Source organism: Phoca vitulina, unplaced genomic scaffold, assembly GCF_004348235.1.
Source record: "Phoca vitulina isolate PV1807 unplaced genomic scaffold, GSC_HSeal_1.0 scaffold43, whole genome shotgun sequence".
NCBI classification, from domain to species: Eukaryota; Metazoa; Chordata; class Mammalia; order Carnivora; family Phocidae; genus Phoca; species Phoca vitulina.
In genome coordinates, this window is record NW_022589746.1 from 10078856 (window position 1) to 10096921 (window position 18066).

The following is an 18066-nucleotide window of genomic DNA, read 5'->3' on the forward strand; positions in this document are numbered from 1 at the left end:
GGGAATTTAATTAAAATGTTAAAAAATGGAATACAGTAATACATTAAGAAAATAACATCTCTCTACCAAGCAGAGTTTGTCTCAAAATTGAAGAAAAGGAATATTTCAAAATTAAGTAAGCAATAGTTTTTTTTAACTAAACCAGAAAATATATGCATACTTAAAAGATTTTAAATAAGCAAGTACTTCACTCAAGTAATTCCACTTATTGGGTTATATGCTATAATTCAAAGATTTATATAAAGAATTCCCTTCACAGTTTAGTTGAGTCAATAAGAATATTCAAGAATTTATGGGTAAAATATGCTCATCCACAAAGTACAATAACGAGCAGCAGTCTTTATTTTTTATTTTTTTTAAGATTTTATTTATTTATTTGACAGAGAGAGAGGAACACAAGCGGGGGCAGTGGGAGAGTGAGAAGCAGGCTCCCCGCGGAGCAGGGAGCCCGATGCGGGGCTCGATCCCAGGACCCTGGGATCATGACCTGAGCCACCCAGGCGCCCCAAGCAGCAGCCTTTAAATGTGATAGAAATATATTAAATCATACAAGGGATATTCAAAATATATTCTGAAATTTAAAAAAATATGCCAGTAACAAAAGAGAGCTATCTATAAAACGTATGTATTCATGAAGATATGACAGTGTCTGTCACAAGGTAAGCACTCAAATAGACATTATTTCCAGTCAGGTTATGTAAATGTATTTATTGTGTCAGTGAGTCTGTGTGTATGCATTTTTGTGAAAGAGGTTATTTCTGTATGACTTGTATATTTGTGTGTGTCCATCAGTTGTGGGAGTGACCACCACAAACTCTCTTGAGAATAAGGCAGGTACTACACAAACATAACAGTAAATAAAAATGATACATTATCTAAAAATACTTGTATATCTATGTGTGAACTATCCTTCATCAATAAATAGTAACTACATCCATGGTTCCCCAGGCCAAAATCTGAAATCACTTGTTCGGGCAGAATTCTAAGAAGACCCTTTATTTTTAATTATTTCTCCAACCGCCCATCTAGAAAATTGGTATGTGTATATGAAAAAGGACTTCAGCTGCCTCCATTTTGATCTCAAACTTTCTGGTGGGTTTCTTCTTTCCAGCTTGTCTCTTGGCTCAGGTGGAAGACCAAGAGAGTAAAGAATCTCACCCCTAACAGACACTACCCCCTTAAGGAATAAGGACTAGCCTGAGCCCTCAGGCCCTCACCCATGTTTGACTCCGAGACAACGATTCCATTGAACCTTCACTGCGGACCTGTAGTACCCACTGTCTTTTGCCCCACATTTTTCTTATATAAACCTGAAAATATTTTTTAGCGCTTTGGAGACCGTCTTTGAGATGCTAATCCACCGTCTTCCTTGTATTGGCCTCACTGAAATAAATTCCTTTCCTGTTTCACCATGGCTCCTCTCTCTTTGCATTTTTGTCAGCGGTGAGTGGCTGGACTTGCTCTATTTGGGACTCCCACAGGCAGGTGTTCCTGCACCCCTGAACGCCAGCTACGTGCGTATGTACGTATGGTTTCTCTATATGGATTTTATGTTTTAAAATTAATCTTACCAAAAAATTAATATTTTTGTCATTACTTTGAATGGAAACTCATTTCTTTTGTTGGCATGGGAAAGAGTAAATTAATGTCATGACGTTACTGACCAGGAAATCACTACATATGTAATATATATTCCCTAGTGAAAGGAATTAAAATATTTTATACCATTAACATAAAATGAGTAAAAATCTGACTCTGCACTCACATTAAACTTTTTTTCTTCTTTTGGGCAGTGGTATGTATGGCACTAGTCTTCTCTTTTAGCCTATACATATTTTCTCTTTATTACAAGTTTCAGGTATCATTTGCATAATTTTGAAAGCTTTAATTCAGATGTTACAGGATATTATTCTTTGAATGTACTATTGTACTTAGTTACAAGTACTTTTTTTTTTTTAAAGATTATTTATTTGTCAGAGAGAGAGAGCGCACACAAGCAAGGGGAGCGGCCGGGGAACAAGTACTTTCTTTATCAAGTGGTAGTTTTGTTTTCAAGCCCCCAGATTGCGCGCTGCCAGTTCAAATTAGCTCTCTCTGTGAGTGATAGCCTCCAGAAAATCCCATCAGTACTCAGGCGGCTGGAAGAGGTCGAATATCATACGTTGTCCAAAATGAAGATGCTGCGGAGTCTCCTGGGAAGTGTAGTTCCAGAGTGAGGCGCGAGGGCCTTTTGCGCATGCGCAATCCCACCTCCTTTTGATAGTCGCCATCTTGTCTCACGCCCCAGGGCGGGAGAGCACTCTGGAGTCTCCAGGTCTGCGCGGTGCGACAGAGGGCGGGGCCTGGAACCTGCGCTGGCCGGGAGCGGTGGCCGAGCCCTGCAGGTGTGTCAGCGGCCTGTCTGCGGGTGCGAGGCCGGGAGGGCGGCGGGGGGGAAGCCGGGTCTCCGCGGCTGCGCCGAGTCGGAGAACCTGGAAGCCGCCGCCGCCCCCCTCTGAGCTCCCAGCTGGCCTCCGAGGAGGACTGGGGAGGGGGTCAGGCAGGGGGCTTTGCGGGGATTGCCCGTTGTCCACCTTCCTGGCTCTCGACCTGCGGAGCCGGGCGGCCCGAGTTGGCCTGGAGCGCGGGTGGAGCGGGGAGGGACGCGGGGGGCGGCTTTTGTGACGTGGACCCCAGGCCCGCCACGTCCGCGCTGGCGTGGCTGCTGGCGCCGCAGCGCTGTCAAGCCCGGGGGACCTGCGCGCGTCCCGCTCCCGCCAGGAACCGAGCAGGACAACCTCGGTACGACCCGGACACTCATCTGTAAAATAATTCCAGTAACCACTGGGGTTGTTTGCTGTATTTTAAATAGGGCTGTATACATAAAATATGATGAGGACTCAATAAAGGTGAGCTTCTTTTATTATTACAAGGTATGCTGCTGTTTTCGTTATTGGCTCATTTAATCATAATCATCATAACCATCCTTTGAATCGGTATTAATCAGCTCCATTCTAATACGAGTACTAGAGGTTTAGCGATAAATGGGTGTACTCAGCACTAGCGGGGGAAGGTGGATAAATTCTCATTGTTTTACTCTGGTTCATGCTGTTTCCCACGATAAAATCCAGTCTTCGGTTGTATTTAGTACCGTAATTGTCCCTGAGCAAAACTGTGGAGTGTGGTAGACCTAACCTTACCACGTAGAGTTCTACTTCCAAAAATTCTTGAGGCTTTCTCAGAACTCTTATGTCAAAAGGTTAATTAAGGCCCTTCTTGCATTTTCCAGCCTGTTTCTATTCTCAGAGGGCTGCTAACATGTAAACTGAAACCGTTAAGTTGAGCCCTGAATTTTAAGTCTTATTGGAGAAGCTGGGAACCCTCTCCAGGCCAGAGGCTAGTTTCTAAAGAGGGGAAATGGGACAGACTTTGTTAACAGACGAAAACTGGAACTTCATCGGGGCTCCATGTTAAAGTGTTATGTCTCTGTTTGGCAGGTGTGTCTGGACTTAAGTTTTGTAAGCATCATGCCAGCTGGAAGGGGCATTTAGTTACCTTTTGCTACCTACATAAAGCGTTTTGGGATTTATGGTGTCAAATTGTTATTTTAAGGTTTAGATTTGTGTGGCTGTCAGAAGATCTTCTGACAGCCACACAAATCTAAACCTTAAATTAACATCTTAATACTAAGATGCAAACTGCCTTGCACACTGATGGTGTAAGAGCAGTGGTGACTAGGTTGCTGCCTGTTTGGCATGAATCAAGACAGTGATACCAATGACTACTTCCCTGCAGTGTACTCAATAAAAAACTGCCACCTTTACTTAAGGGTATCTTTGATGAAACAAAATTTAATTAATTAAATTAATTAATAAAAATTAATTTATGTCAAAATTCTTCAAGGCCTAATTAACTTTTACCCTAAGGCCCAGCCCAAGGTTGAAGGGGACAGTGAATTCCAGGGTACTGTCTGGATTTGTGGCAATGAGTGAAGACTTACAGAATCAAAATGGTACAGGAAAGGTTGTTCAAAAGGATCTAATTCCTTCTCATGTTAAATAATAGCACTGAAACTAAGTCACTAAGTTTGTTAATAGGAGAGACTAGCATAGAATAAAAGTCTCCACGTCGTCCACTATACCATGTTTAAGTCAAAACAAGTTTCTTGGAGAAGTGATTCTGGAGAAACTGCAATTTAGGGAGAGGAAACATGTTAATTTTTGAGGGCTTTGAAGACTTTCTAACTTTGTGGGGTTTATAATATTAATAGGAAAAATTGTTATGTGACTTAAACACTTCCATATCAGTATTTCTTTTCAACATCATTTGTAATGCCAGCATCGGGGGCCATACTTTGGATATATATTAAACACCTTGGATATATATTATACACCTTGCCTAACCTATTTTTGGGTGTTTAAGGTTTTCAATTCTTTTGTCCATTTACTAGATGGACTAAATGGCCAGTAGGAAAGAAATGTTTAGATTCACTCAAAATTTTCCCAGATATATCATGATTATATCAGAATCACCAATGGACAGGTGGGTACTCCTTTATCATGGTCCTCCTATTCCTCTTCATGGCTCAAAGGGATATTTTCCTAGGTGTTTATGTTTTACTAAAATATATGGAAATTTCTCACAGGTGATTCCTGAGCTGCAAGATAAGGTCTTTTAAGACTTCTGTCTTCCAACTTTCCCTGTTCTGGCTTCATAGTTTCTGTCCTTTCCCAAGAGCAGCAGAAAATGAACAAGTATCAGGTGAGTCATTTCCTTAGCCTTTTGTGTGTGTGTCTATTTTCAGTGAGTTTTATGAAAGCCCATACATAAAACATGAAAAGTGGAAATATTTAAAAATCACCTTAAGGGAAAATGCTGTTTGAATAGCACAGCAGTTTCAAAGTGTAGTCTGCAGATTCCTGGGATCCCCAAGACCTTTATAAGGGGCCTGTGAGGTCAGAACGTAATACCAAGATGCAAACTGCCTTGCACACTGATGGTGTAAGAGCAGTGGTGACTAGGTTGCTGCCTGTTTGGCATGAATCGAGACAGTGATACCAATGACTACTTCTCTGCAGTGTACTCAATAAAAAACTGCCACCTTTACTTAAGGGTATCTTTGATGAAACAGTAAAAATTAATTTATTAAATCTTGACCCTTGAATACGTATTACTTTGTAATATTGACTCTGAGGAAATGGGAAGTTGACTTACAGTACTTTTGCTACATATTGAGGAATGATGGTTGGTTGTCTAGAGAAAAGGCACTTGTGCGATTGATTCGTGAGCTCACCTAGCCACCTTTTCATGGAATACTATTTTTACTTGAAAGAGCAACTGGCAGACAAACTGGTTCTTTGGACGGGTATTTACCAAACACTTTCTCAAAAACGGTGGAAGTGAGTCTGTCACTTCAAGAAAAAGAACTCTCAGTATTTGTTGCCAGTGTTGAAAGTTGAGCTTTCAAGTGAAACAGAGATTTTTGGAAAACTTGTATCCTCCACTGTGAAGCTGACGTGTTCTAATAGTTAAAGACTTTTCTGAAGAGATTGGTGAAGATACTAACAAATGTGATATATTTTTTATATGTGTCTGCATTTGAGTAATTTTTTTTTTTTTAAAGATTATTTATTCATTTGAGAGAGCACGCATCCGTGCACAAGCAGGGGCAGTGGCAGAGGGAGAGGGAGAAGCAGACTCCCCGCTGAGCAGGGAGCCTGACATGGGGCTTAATCCCAGGACCCTGGGATCATGACCTGAGTGGAAGGCAGATGCTTAAGCGACTGAACCACCCAGGTGCCCCTTGAGTAATATTTCTGATATATGTGCTCAGAGGCAGTTTAGGAGGACAGCGTGACACAGAGAAGTGAGGAACAGAATAAGGTGGTTAGGGAATGCCACTCTAAAAAGCTAATATTTGAGGAAAGTCCTGGTTAAATGAGAGAGGGAACCAAGTAGGATTCTGGGGGAAGAGCATTCTAGATATGAAGAACAGCAAATACAAACACCCTGAGGCATGTTCCAGAAACAGTATTCAAGACACTGAAGCTACAGAGCGGACATAGGGGAGAATGAGCTAAGAGGGAAGATCAAAGAGGTAGAAGGGGCTGGAATATGTAGGACCTTGTAAGCTGAAGAAAACATTGAATTTAAGTTTTATTTAAAAATCATACTTATGCAATCAAAGGAATGTATTTAATGTATATGTAAAATTTAGGGAATATTGATGAAACACAGGTGTATCCCCTATCTGGCTTAAGAAATGAAAACTACTACTATCTTTGAAGCCCCATGTGCCCCTCCTCACCATTCATTACCCAGAGAAAAATGAATCCTGACTTTTGTGGTAACCATTTCTTTGATTTTAAAATTTAATGTTTAAAACAAAAGAGTGTATTTGGCACTTAATTTCCCAGCCCTTTTATAAGCACTTGACATAGTCTTTGAAATTCTTATAGCCCAGTTTTTTTTTTTTTTTTTTTTTTTAAAGATTTTTTTTATTTGAGAGAGAGAGAGTGAGAGAGAGCATGAGAGGAGGTAGGGTCAGAGGGAGAAGCAGACTCCCTGCCGAGCAGGGAGCCCGATGCGGGACTCGATCCCGGGACTCCAAGATCATGACCTGAGCCGAAGGCAGTCACTTAACCGACTGAGCCACCCAGGCACCCCTAGCCCAGCTTTTGAAATCGTTCACTACCATATCATAAACTTTCAGTGTGGACATTATGTGAACTAAAAATCATAGTCTTTGGGCATGATGGTAGGGAGAAAGAGACTATGGAAAGAGGGAGAAATAATATAGGAGGAAGCTCCAAAAAAATTAACCTATTCAACAGTACTGCTTTAGTCTTGAACATGTATCTTTTACATGATATTCTCCTTATCCAGAATTCATTCAGGGGTGCCACATGTTCCCCACTTTATGCTCTGTAACTAATCTCTGACTGGCCAGTTTGGCCAGCACAACTGACTAGTGAGCCTTTTAGTTTTTTGAAATAATTTTGAATGCAGTTATCACTACCAACTCTTGGAGAAGTTTATTCTATGCAGATACTATAATTTTTTGTTTGTTCATTGCCATTTTGGCCAAATGATGTGATCTTTTTTTATTTCTTCTTGAATCTTTCAGGTTGTATTGGCATAAATTTCTTCTGTTTGAAAACATCCTTTATGTTGTTTTTATTCTGCTCGCTTACTTGTTTTAGTGAGGGTCTGCTGGTGGAAAATTCTGAGTTTGGTTTATCTGAAATATAAACAGCTTTTTCACTGTGTATAGAATCCTTGGCTGACAGTTCTTACAGTTTAAAACATTGAAGGGGCGCCTGGGTGGCTCAGTCGTTAAGCATCTGCCTTCGGCTCAGTTCATGATCCCAGGGTCCTGGGACCAAGCCCTGTATCGGGCTCCCTGCTTGGCGGGAAGCCTGCTTTTCCCTCTCCCACTCCCCCTGCTTGTATTCCCTCTCTCGCTATCTCTCTGTCAAATAAATATATAAAATCTTAAAAAAAAAAAAAAAACCCACATTGAAAAGCATTCATTGTCTTCTGATACTACTGAAAATTCACCTTTTGTCAGACCTCTAAAGTAAATTTGCATTCCGGGCTAGCTACTTTTAAGATACCTTAACTCTACTGTGTTCTATGTGTGGATTTTTCTTTATCCTAATGAGATTCGTTGTACTTCCTTTGGGAGACGTCTCTTCCTGGCCTGGTGCTCTGCTCCCAGCCTATGGAGGGCTGTTGCCATGTACTCGGTAGAGTGGGGAAAACTGGTGGCTCTCTGTACTTCAGACCATTCATATTGGTTATGGAGCTTCCTGTTTGGTTCCAGAAATTGTCTCCCCAACTTATAATAAAATGATCACTCTGAGACATTTGATGGGAAGTAAAAAAAAAAAAAGTCCTGCAGATACTAGCTTCCAATTAGGGACCTTTTGGATGTGAAACATCCAGTCACCAGCTAGTATCAAATGGCAGATTGATGTTCACGTGCTTTGTGACTGGAGTTCTAAGACATCGCAGAAATCCATAAGCAAACATTAAAATTTTGTTGAGTTGGATTGGTTCCCTCTCCCCACTTGCCCCTAAAAGTGAAAGTCATTGTGGTTTTCTTTTCTGGAGCATTCATCTGTTGTGAATTTTTCCTTTGTTCATCTTTGGATTCTCAGTTCTCTGATAGGTTTTGGAAAACTTATAAGTTTCTATGTTAGAGGCTTGTTCTTATTGTTAGGGTGAGATCCACTTCTCTTTTGCCTTTCTACATTCTACTGAGAACTAGCTTTTTATCCTTATGGTCAGGATACTAGCTCTAAGCTACTTTCTGCTCTGCCCTGAAATTTGAAAATGCCCCAAAAATTCAAATTCAAGGTATAGGACTCAATTTCTTTTTTTCTAGGATCTTGATCCCCCAACAATTTTGGTGCATATGGTAATATCTGATGTTTTCATACTGCCATTCTTAGTGTTTTCTGGGGTTTGGTTTTTACTTTTATTTTTTAATTGGGGCAAAATATACATAAAACTTACCATTTAACCATTTCTCACTGTACAGTTCAGTGGCTTTAAGTACATTCACATCATGGTACAATCATCACGACCATCCATCTCCAGAACTTTTTTCATCTTGCACAACTAAAATTCTAACCGTTAAACAATAACTCCTTATTCCCTCTTCCCCTGGGAACCACCAGTCTACTTTCTATCTATAACCTGACTATTCCAGGTCTCTCATATAAGTAGAATCACACAGCATTTGCCGCTTTTAACTGGCATATTTCACTCAGTATAATGTCCTTAATATTCATCAATGTAGCATGTGACAGGATTTCCTCCTTCCTGTTAAAGGCTAAATGATATTCCACTGTTTCTATATACCACACTTTATTTATGCATTCATCTTTTTTTTATTTGACATGTTTTATTAAAAATCAAGACTTTATACTTTTTACTGTGTTCCATCTTTCCTTTTGCATCCAGTTAACTTAATACTCACACCTACCTTCTTCGATGCAGCCTCTTCTCTACTTTTAGTTGTGGAGTTTGTTCAGCCAGTCTTGGGGTTGTTTTCTTGGGTTATTTATGCTGATGTGAGTGTTATCTAGTTTTATCCGTGGGAGGAGGTGAGCTAGGTCCTCCTACTCCACCATCTTCCCAACCTCTCCTTTATGCATTCATCTCTTGATGGACACTTGGGTTTTTTGCACCTTGTGGCTATTCTGAATAATGCTGCTATGAACATTGGTATACAAATATGTGTTTGAGTCCCTGCTTTGAGTTCTTTTGGATATATAACTAGGAGTGGAATTACTGAATCATATGGTAATACTTTAAGTTTTTGAGGAATCGAGGTACTATATTCTCTGTAGAAGTTGCACCATTTTACATTTCCACCAGCAATGCACAAGGGTTCCAGTTTCTCTATATCCTTGCCAATACTTGATATTTTCCTGGGTTTTTATGTTGTTGTTGTTGAGAGTAGTCATCCTAATGGGTGTGAAGTCATTTTTGTTTTGTGCTATGTTTTATCTTATCTTTAACTTAACAGCAAAATTCACTCTTTTTGGATATACATTTCAGTGAGTTTTGACACATGCATAAAGGCATACAATCATCACCAGAGTGAGGAATTAGAACAGTTTCATTGCCTCAAAATTCTTTTGGTTCCCCCCACCACTAATTCCTGGCAATCACCAATTTATTCTTTATCCCTATAATTTTGCCTTTTCCTGAATATCATGTAAATTAAGTCAAATAGTATGTAGTTTTCTGAGACTACCAACTTTCATTTAGCATAATGCATTTGAGATTTAATCATGTTGATTGTACCCACAGTTCATTCTTTTTTATTGCTAAATAGTATTGAGCTGTATGTATGTACCCAATTTATTAACCCATTCACCAGCTGAAAAGCATTTGGGTTTCTGTTTAGTGGCAATTATAAAAGGAGGTGTTACAAACAATTGCATTTAGATTGCTGTGTGTATGCAGACTTTCATTTATCTTGGGTAAACACCTAGGCATGTGCTTGCCTGCATCAGATTAGTATTGTGATTACCTTTGTAAGAAACTGCCAAACTGTTTACCAGAGTAGCTGTACTATTGTGTGTTCCTACCACAATGTACAGAGTTCTACTTGTTTCGCATTCTTGTCAGCATTTGGTATTGTCAGTTTTTTTTCAAATCCTGCTGGTAGGTGTGTAGTGGTATCTCATTATGGTTTTAATTTGCATTTATCCTATGACTAATATATTGAAAATGTTTTAATGTGCTTATTTGCTACCCATATATCTTCTTTTGGAGTGCACTTACCAAGTTACACTACCTTGGACTTTTATATTTGGATTTTGAACTAGAACTGCCCATTAGCTGTGAATCTGTCTTTCTTTGGCCTCCTAAGCACCCTCCTCCTGACCTGCCCATATATTTAGAGTTCTGTCAGACTTCGGTCTTGGCCTAGTTTCTCCTACCATTATCTTGAATGTTGTTGCTTTCAGACTTCTTGACTCTTCTGGAACCCTGTTTTTTAAATATGACAATATTATTTGTGGAAATTTACTTACATGTATATCCATCAGAATAGACAGTTCCAGCTATATGTTCCACAGTCACTTCACAGTGTGAACAAAATTCAACTCTGTCTCCTCCTGCCCAGTGGATTTTTTCTTGTTTTCCAGTTTTCTTTTATGGATTTCCTGGTTGCCACAGAATAATGTTAGTTGGCAAAATACAAATGTCTCCACACGCCCCAACCTACTCCCACTGTATAGCTAGGAGACAGGAAACTTCTGTTTCTGTGTAAGTTGGGAGACGACAATTATGAGCAAAAGCAGTTTGGAGCTCACCCCAGAGCAGGAAGTCAGGAGGGCACTGATGGAAGAGGAAGGATGGCGAGGTCATAGTTGTAGAGCAACGTAAGATCAAGTGGGCACAGAGACGCTCACCCTGACTGGGGAGATGCAGGAGAGGCCTGAGACCGTGGGATCCAAGGACTGGCACTGGGAGTAAAAAGGAAGGGACTTCGAATGTGTGCAGGAACGCAGACGGCAGCTTCAAGCAGTCAGCAACACAGAGGAAAAGAAGTGGAATCCCTTGTGTCCTTGGTAGTGAAAGCAATCAGAAAACAAGCAGCTGAAATCAGGTGTCCTAAAGAAAAGAGTACATTTTCACAGAATCTGAAGATGCCACCCCCGTACTGCTGTTTCTTTCAAGAATGTGAATATACTCTGGCAACAGACTTTTTTGAGGAACTGAGGACTGGGGTAACACTTCCATCCCTCCTCACCAAAAAATGTTTTATCTTCATTTGATCATGAACAAAAAATGTTACTCAACATGCAGACAGTACTAAAAAAGTAGAATGTGTGAATTAACACTTTGTCCGTTGATGTCAGTACTCCTCCCCCAAACAAACACAAAGTAGACTACAGATTTCCGATATTAAGGAGTTTCAGATAGGAAATAACTTTAAAACCCAGAGATTAAAGACTCAGAAACTGAAAAACAAGTAGATATAAAATATAAGCAAATTAACTCAGGGAAGAAATAGTAGAACAGAAAATCCTGTCAGGTTAGAAGATTAAATGACAGTGCAGCTCTGGGAGAAGAGAAATGCAAGTGGATAACTGACATGTGGCAGAGGAATTGGAAGAGACCGTGGAGTGGGGGAGAGGGTAGGGGTGCTGATAAGAATGGACAAGGAAGAGGAAGAGAGAATAACAAATAGGACATAAAGTAGAATCCCTGAATAACAAAACCTAAATAGTGGAAGAGAGCTAGTATTTAATCCAGGGAAACTTTCCATAAAGAAAAGGAAAACAGAATTACATACTGAAAAGGCTCTGTGTGCCAGAGAGAACTGACCCAGAGTCTGGCAAACCCCAAGAGAGAGTCTCATAAAACTACTAGACTTACTTAAAAGTAGAGAAAAAAGAGTCCTCTAGGTCACAAGGAAAAAAGTCTACAGCCCTTGCCAAGGAAAGAAAATAAAATTGACAGAATTTTTATTAGCAACATATATATAAAACAAGAATAGCAGAACAGTGTTTTCAAGAAAAAAAGTAAAAGTAAGAATTTATATTCAGCGAAGAAGTTCTTCAAGTTTTCACATTACATGTCAGATTCTGTGGAATATAAGCAAAGCGATGATTGGAGGAAATTTCATAGCCTTACACAGTCCTACCAATAAAAATGAGAGAATGAAAATAATTAGCATTACGGTCCTAGCTATTCTCAAACTCTGTAGATACTGCAGGAGTTATCCTTCCCTTCTCTCAATAATTATTCATTTCCCATGAAGGTATGTTTCTTCCCCCCACTGCTGCTATTTCACATATGCCTCTTAATTTTCTAACACTCCATATTTCGGGTGTGGTATTTGCCTCTTCTACTTCAGTGTCTTCTTCTAAACGACCAGGCTACTCCTGTAACTCTAGCACTTCGTATCTGTCTTTTCAGTGGCTCCCTGTTCTCTGTAAGTGAATGGGTGAATGTCCCAAAGATGTGTAGGACAGCCCACAAAGTGTAAAAATAGTGGGAAATAGCAGAATATCTATTCATATTTCTTTCTTATAAATAGAAAAACAAAACATCAATTTTTAATAAAGACTTATAAACTTATATTTATAAACAGGCACCAATTAAGTGGGTATGCAAAATATATATACAAAATATATTTTAATGGCCCAGAGACACACTCAGAATTATTCCATGTTCTGTCACCTGACTGGACTGTATCACCTTCTAATTAATCTTTCCTGTTCTCATATCATGCCGTCTTATTTGTAACTTTCCTAAACTTGCCATTTTTCATGCATCAAGGCCTTTGCCGACTCTATTTTCTTTCTTCCCAGTTTATGGTAGCTTGACTACCTAGTAAAATCTGATTTGAGAATATACAATGCAAATATCTATCCCCATTTGTGACCACCGTATATCTGGTACATGTTTCTATCAGAGCACCTGCTATGCATGTTGCATTCAAGTATTTACATCTTTGCCTCCTTGTCAGAGTGTAAGCTCCTTGACAACAGGAATAGTTGCTTTCATTCATCGTGTCTCCAGCAGCGTTCTAGGCATGGGTGGTATCTCAGTAAATACATATTGAACATTTCATCTATGTACGGAGGAGCAAAGTATCTTAACTTTCTAGAGTAAACTTTATAGTTGGCAGGTTAACAGCTAGTTTACACATGTCTTTTTGTGGTGCTCTACTGATTACTTCAGTTTGAACTGAAATCTGTTGTTACAGGGACCAGTAACATTCAAGGATGTTATTGTGGAATTCAGCCGGGAAGAGTGGCAGTTACTGAGCGCTGCTCAGAGGACCCTATACAGGGAAGTGATGCAAGAGAACTATGGTCTCCTAATCTCAGTGGGTGAGAAAAACTTCCCCTATGTAACTACCAGGAGTTTGCATTTCCTTTCCCAGTTGCCGGATTGCATAGTATTAGCTTTGTTCCAGGGGTAAAAGGTGATGAATCCATTTTGGGTACCAGAAAAAATACTTGTGTCCCCTCCCTCCCCATTGAAAGAATCTAAATCTGCCAAGCCTAAGTAGGACCTTCATTGTTCTCCTAAAACTGCATTTCCTCATCCTTCAAAGTCCCTAAATTCCAAGTAATCTGTATTACGTACTTTTCCATTAATAGGTTACCGTGTGAAAAAGCCGAATGCAGTCTTCAAGCTGAAACAAGGAAAAGAACCGTGGATATTGGAAGTAGAATTTCCACATCGGAATTACCCGGGTGAGTGAGGACCTGTGGCCCCTGTTGCTAGTGAGGTGGTTGGTGCCTTTGGCCTTCTGAAATATTTTAGGAATCTCTTTTTTAAATGCCCTATAAACTTTTGGAAAAGACCAAGGACACTTGACCTGCATATGCAAGCAACATAAATCACACTTCCGGTTTTCATTTTTCCACATAATTCCTCCTTTGCCAGACTTTTTAAAATAGATTTACTTTTCTCTCCTATATACAAAATCTAATTGCTGCCTAACCTTGCCTTAAATTTTTGTCTTTTTTCTAGAATTCCCAGTTACTGAAATTCTAGAACACTGTAATCTTAAATCTGATGATAAATTTTTCTCCAAATGCCATTTCCCTTCTTTTACTAACAATGAGATGCCTCAGTTATTTTTCAGCACTGGTTTTATTAACTTCCTTTTCTCTCTTTAAACTCTGAAATCAGATTACAAATCTTTGTTTTTCATCAATTACATTATTTCAGAGTTGATACTTCCTTTTAGATGTGGTTTGTCTTTCACACAAAGTACTAATTATCCCTTCTAAAATCTCCTTCACCTTACTTGGAGTGTTGTAACACTAAGATTTAAAAAACTAAAAACAAGCCAAAAAAACTACTAAGATGATCTCACTCTGCTTCCTTAAAAGCTTTTCTCATATTCCTGACTTGTGTACTTACGTGTTGCCAGGACCAGGAACAATGCCTGGTGTTTAGTAGTTGTTCACTAGATACTGTTGAAAGGTTGAATATGAATTAAAAAGAGGCAGGCACTGTCTTCTCCTCTGTGCCCTTCACAGTAACTCCTGCAAGGGCTCCTCCTTTCCTAAGACCAGAGACACACATGATCTTGTTTCCTCTGTGTCCCAGTTAGCCTTGCCCAGGTCCCCATCAGGTAACGTCTTAACGTCTTCCCCACAAGTGCCATGAAATTCCAACCCAAGCCTCTGCTCATAATCTTTCACTTTCTGTGAAGCATTTAAAGATGAATAAATATGAAGGTCAGTAAAGGTTGCAGAATGATGTTGAGTAATTACTCTTTATAGATCATGCAATAACTTGAAGCAGATAGGTGGGAACTAAACTACGAAAGCAGAATAAGCCTGGGACTGAATTGTGGCTAACACTGCTTTGGAGATGCAGCATTTGGCGATCAGCCTTGAGAATCTTTGCTACTGCAAATGGGAATTCATCCTGTTTTATGATGGCTTGCACTCTCTTTTTAATTATCTTTCCTTTAGGATCTATGTGTTCCTGGGTCTTCTGTCCCCGTGAAAATTAAGCCAGCTAGATGGACAGTGAGAGCCCAAAGTGTAGAACTATTCCCCCACACACGGGGAAACAGATGTTTTCAGAAAGTCACTTTAGTGTTGGCACCCAGATTGTCGTGTGCAGATGTAGAGGAAATCAAGCAGAAGTTTACAGTCTGCTAAAAGAACACAGCAAATTAGATTTGAGCTGACAAAGACCTGTTAGCTTTTCATCCAATTTCATCTTTCCCCTGATATTTTCAGTGAACACAGGTGTCTTCTAATTTTTTTTGTCACTCTACTTACTGTTTCTTGTCTGTCATGGGCTTACAGCATTCTGAGTCCCTAAGTCTTGTTCAGCAGCACTCTGAATATCTTTTGTTCTCTGCTCCCTGTTTTTTTTTTTTTCCTCCCCCTTAACATTTTCCTCCCAAGTTTTTAAGGCCATATTTGTAAAGTGTCAGAAGTACTTGGATTTATAACCACGTTTCTTCCCTGGTCTGCTACTGCAGTTTTTAATGTTTATGTTTTTTCTAAACCAATGGGATAGATGAAATTTGCATTTGAGAGTTCCTTTATTTGGGGAGATTGCCTGAAGCCTAAGAATCAACCCTACAACCATAATAATACATTAAGATTTATACGGTATTAAATTTTGGATTCCTTTGTAGAAGACCTCTGGAAAATTCATGACCTAGGAGCGAAATACCAGCAAAGCCGAGCTGAAAATTCAAGGCAAGTCCAAGATTTCGATTTTAAGATTAGAAGCCTTGTAGTAAGAAAGTATTGACGGGAGTACTGGAAGTGGGAAAACACTAGTTCATACTAAATGTGAGAAAACTAACACTGGAGTGAATTCCAAAGCATATAACCCAAATGGGAACGCACTCTTCCGTAATGGAGATCTTATTCAGGACCAGGAGATTCAAACTCTGAAGTTTCGTCTTTTAACTCTTCTGAGTTACACAGTAAGGGAGGCTTTGTAGATCTCAGGCATTTGAGAGACTCTGTGCATACAATGCAAGGGAAGGTTCCTTCTACCAAATGTTAAACCACAGTGTGTGTCAGAGAATGTAAGTGGAGAAACTGTGAATCTAATCAATATGGGAAAATCTCTGGAAGTTGGTTCTCAGCTAAGCTAGTGTACCTTAGACATTACTGAATTTGGAAATTTCTTTCTAGGAATGGAGAACTCACAAAACACCAGCAAACTCAAGCCAGAGAGAAAATCCATAAATGCAATGAATGTGGAAAGTCCTTCTGCCAGAAGTCTGTTCTCGTAATACATCAGCATATTCATTCAAAGGACAAACCCAGGGAATGTGGAGAATCTGGCTCTAGAAATGGAGACCGCACAGTACAACAGAAAGCCCACACCAGAGAGAAAACCTATGAATGTAAAGAATGTAAGAAAACTTTCTATCACCTGTCATCTCTTAGTAGACATTTGAGGACTCACGCAGGGGAAAAACCCTACGAATGTAATCAGTGTGAGAAATCCTTCTACCAGAAGCCACACCTTGTAGAACATCAGAAAACACACACAGGAGAGAAACCCTTTGAGTGTAATGAATGTGGGAAGTTCTTCTATGTTAAGGCATACCTCATGGTACATCAGAAAACACACACAGGGGAGAAACCGTATGAATGTAAGGAATGTAGGAAATCCTTTTCCCAGAAATCACACCTCACAGTACATCAGAGAACACATACAGGGGAGAAACCTTATAAATGTAAGGAATGTGGGAAATTCTTTTCTAGAAATTCACACCTCAAAACTCATCAGAGAACTCACACAGGAGAGAAACCCTATGAATGTAAGGAATGTGGGAAATGCTTCTACCAGAAGTCAGCTCTCACAGTACATCAGCGAACTCACACAGGGGAGAAACCCTTTGAATGTAATAAATGTGGAAAAAACTTTTACTATAAATCAGACCTCACTAAACATCAGAGAAAACACACAGGGGAGAAGCCCTATGAATGTCATGAATGTGGTAAATCTTTCTCTGTGAATTCAGTCCTCAGATTACATCAAAGGACGCACACAGGAGAGAAACCCTATGAATGTAAGGAATGTGGAAAATCCTTCTCTCAGAAGTCACATTTTATCATACATCAGAGAAAACACACAGGGGAGAAACCCTATGAATGTCAGGAGTGTAGGAAAACTTTTATTCAGAAATCAAAACTTACTGCACATCAGAAGACACACACAGAGGGAAAAAGCTGATAAATACTATGAACTGGGAACTTATTTTGGAATTCATCCTTCAGAATAATTGGATAATTCACACAAGACAAAAAACTTAGGAATATCATCAATCTCAGAAAATTTCAGAGTCTTTCTTGACAAAAAAGGAAATATACAGAAATTCTTTAAATCTATGAGGGAGAGCTTTTTACCATATGTCAGACTTAATTAAGTATCAGACAACCTACAAATTGTAAAACATGAGGGAGACCGTTCTTTTAGAAGTCATACTAGATCGCACAACATAGAAATCATATGAGAGAAATCCTATAAAAACAAATGAATGTCAGGAAATTTTCTGTCAGGGCAGCCATCACTAGATATCCAAAAGCTTACCTGAGTGAGAAGCTCCTATCAGTATCCTTCCCGAGCATTCAGAAACCTTTGACATCAGGTGGACTTGGAGCACTCGAAGGTGTAACTGCACAGACTGCAACAGATACAGAAGCCTTTATCGGGAAGTGATGTTTCAGTGAACCTCAGATCCGTGATGCTGGGATAGAACCTTTGCAGACATTTCAAATACGTGAAAGTTCCTTGACAAAAATTCAAAGAGAATCTGTACTGAGTGAGGGTAACAGTTACACCAGAAGTCATGTTGCAGCAGTTGGATTCTGAGGGGTTTTCTTTGTTTTTTGGGTTTTGTTTTTAAGAAACCTATCAATGTCTAGATATTTGAAGCTTTTTAAAAAGCACAAACACATTGAAAAAACCAGGTGATATCCTTACACACATGTGAAGAATCCTTTAGTATGTAGAACTAATGTGTGTCAGCGCGCTACAAGACAGGTTGTGGATGTTTATATGCACGTGGATCCCATCCATAATTGTACATAGGGAAATATGTAGCCT

At 39.5% G+C, this 18066-nt stretch overlaps 1 protein-coding gene across 2 annotated transcripts; it reads left to right on the forward strand.

The window, feature by feature from the left end:
- The first annotated feature begins 2274 nt into the window (after positions 1 to 2274).
- On the forward strand, positions 2275 to 17557 carry ZNF25 (zinc finger protein 25). Of its 2 annotated transcripts, none has more exons than XM_032430441.1 (6): positions 2275 to 2384; positions 4625 to 4740; positions 13220 to 13346; positions 13620 to 13715; positions 15632 to 15695; positions 16143 to 17557. In XM_032430441.1, the coding sequence occupies exons 2-6, from the start codon at positions 4726 to 4728 to the stop codon at positions 17191 to 17193; spliced, it is 1353 nt and encodes a 450-aa protein (XP_032286332.1). In that variant the 5' UTR covers positions 2275 to 2384; positions 4625 to 4725; the 3' UTR covers positions 17194 to 17557. The 2 variants fall into 2 exon arrangements, with proteins under 2 accessions (XP_032286332.1, XP_032286333.1); XM_032430442.1 differs by lacking the exon at positions 2275 to 2384 and adding an exon at positions 2398 to 2888.
- Positions 17558 to 18066: the final 509 nt, after the last annotated feature.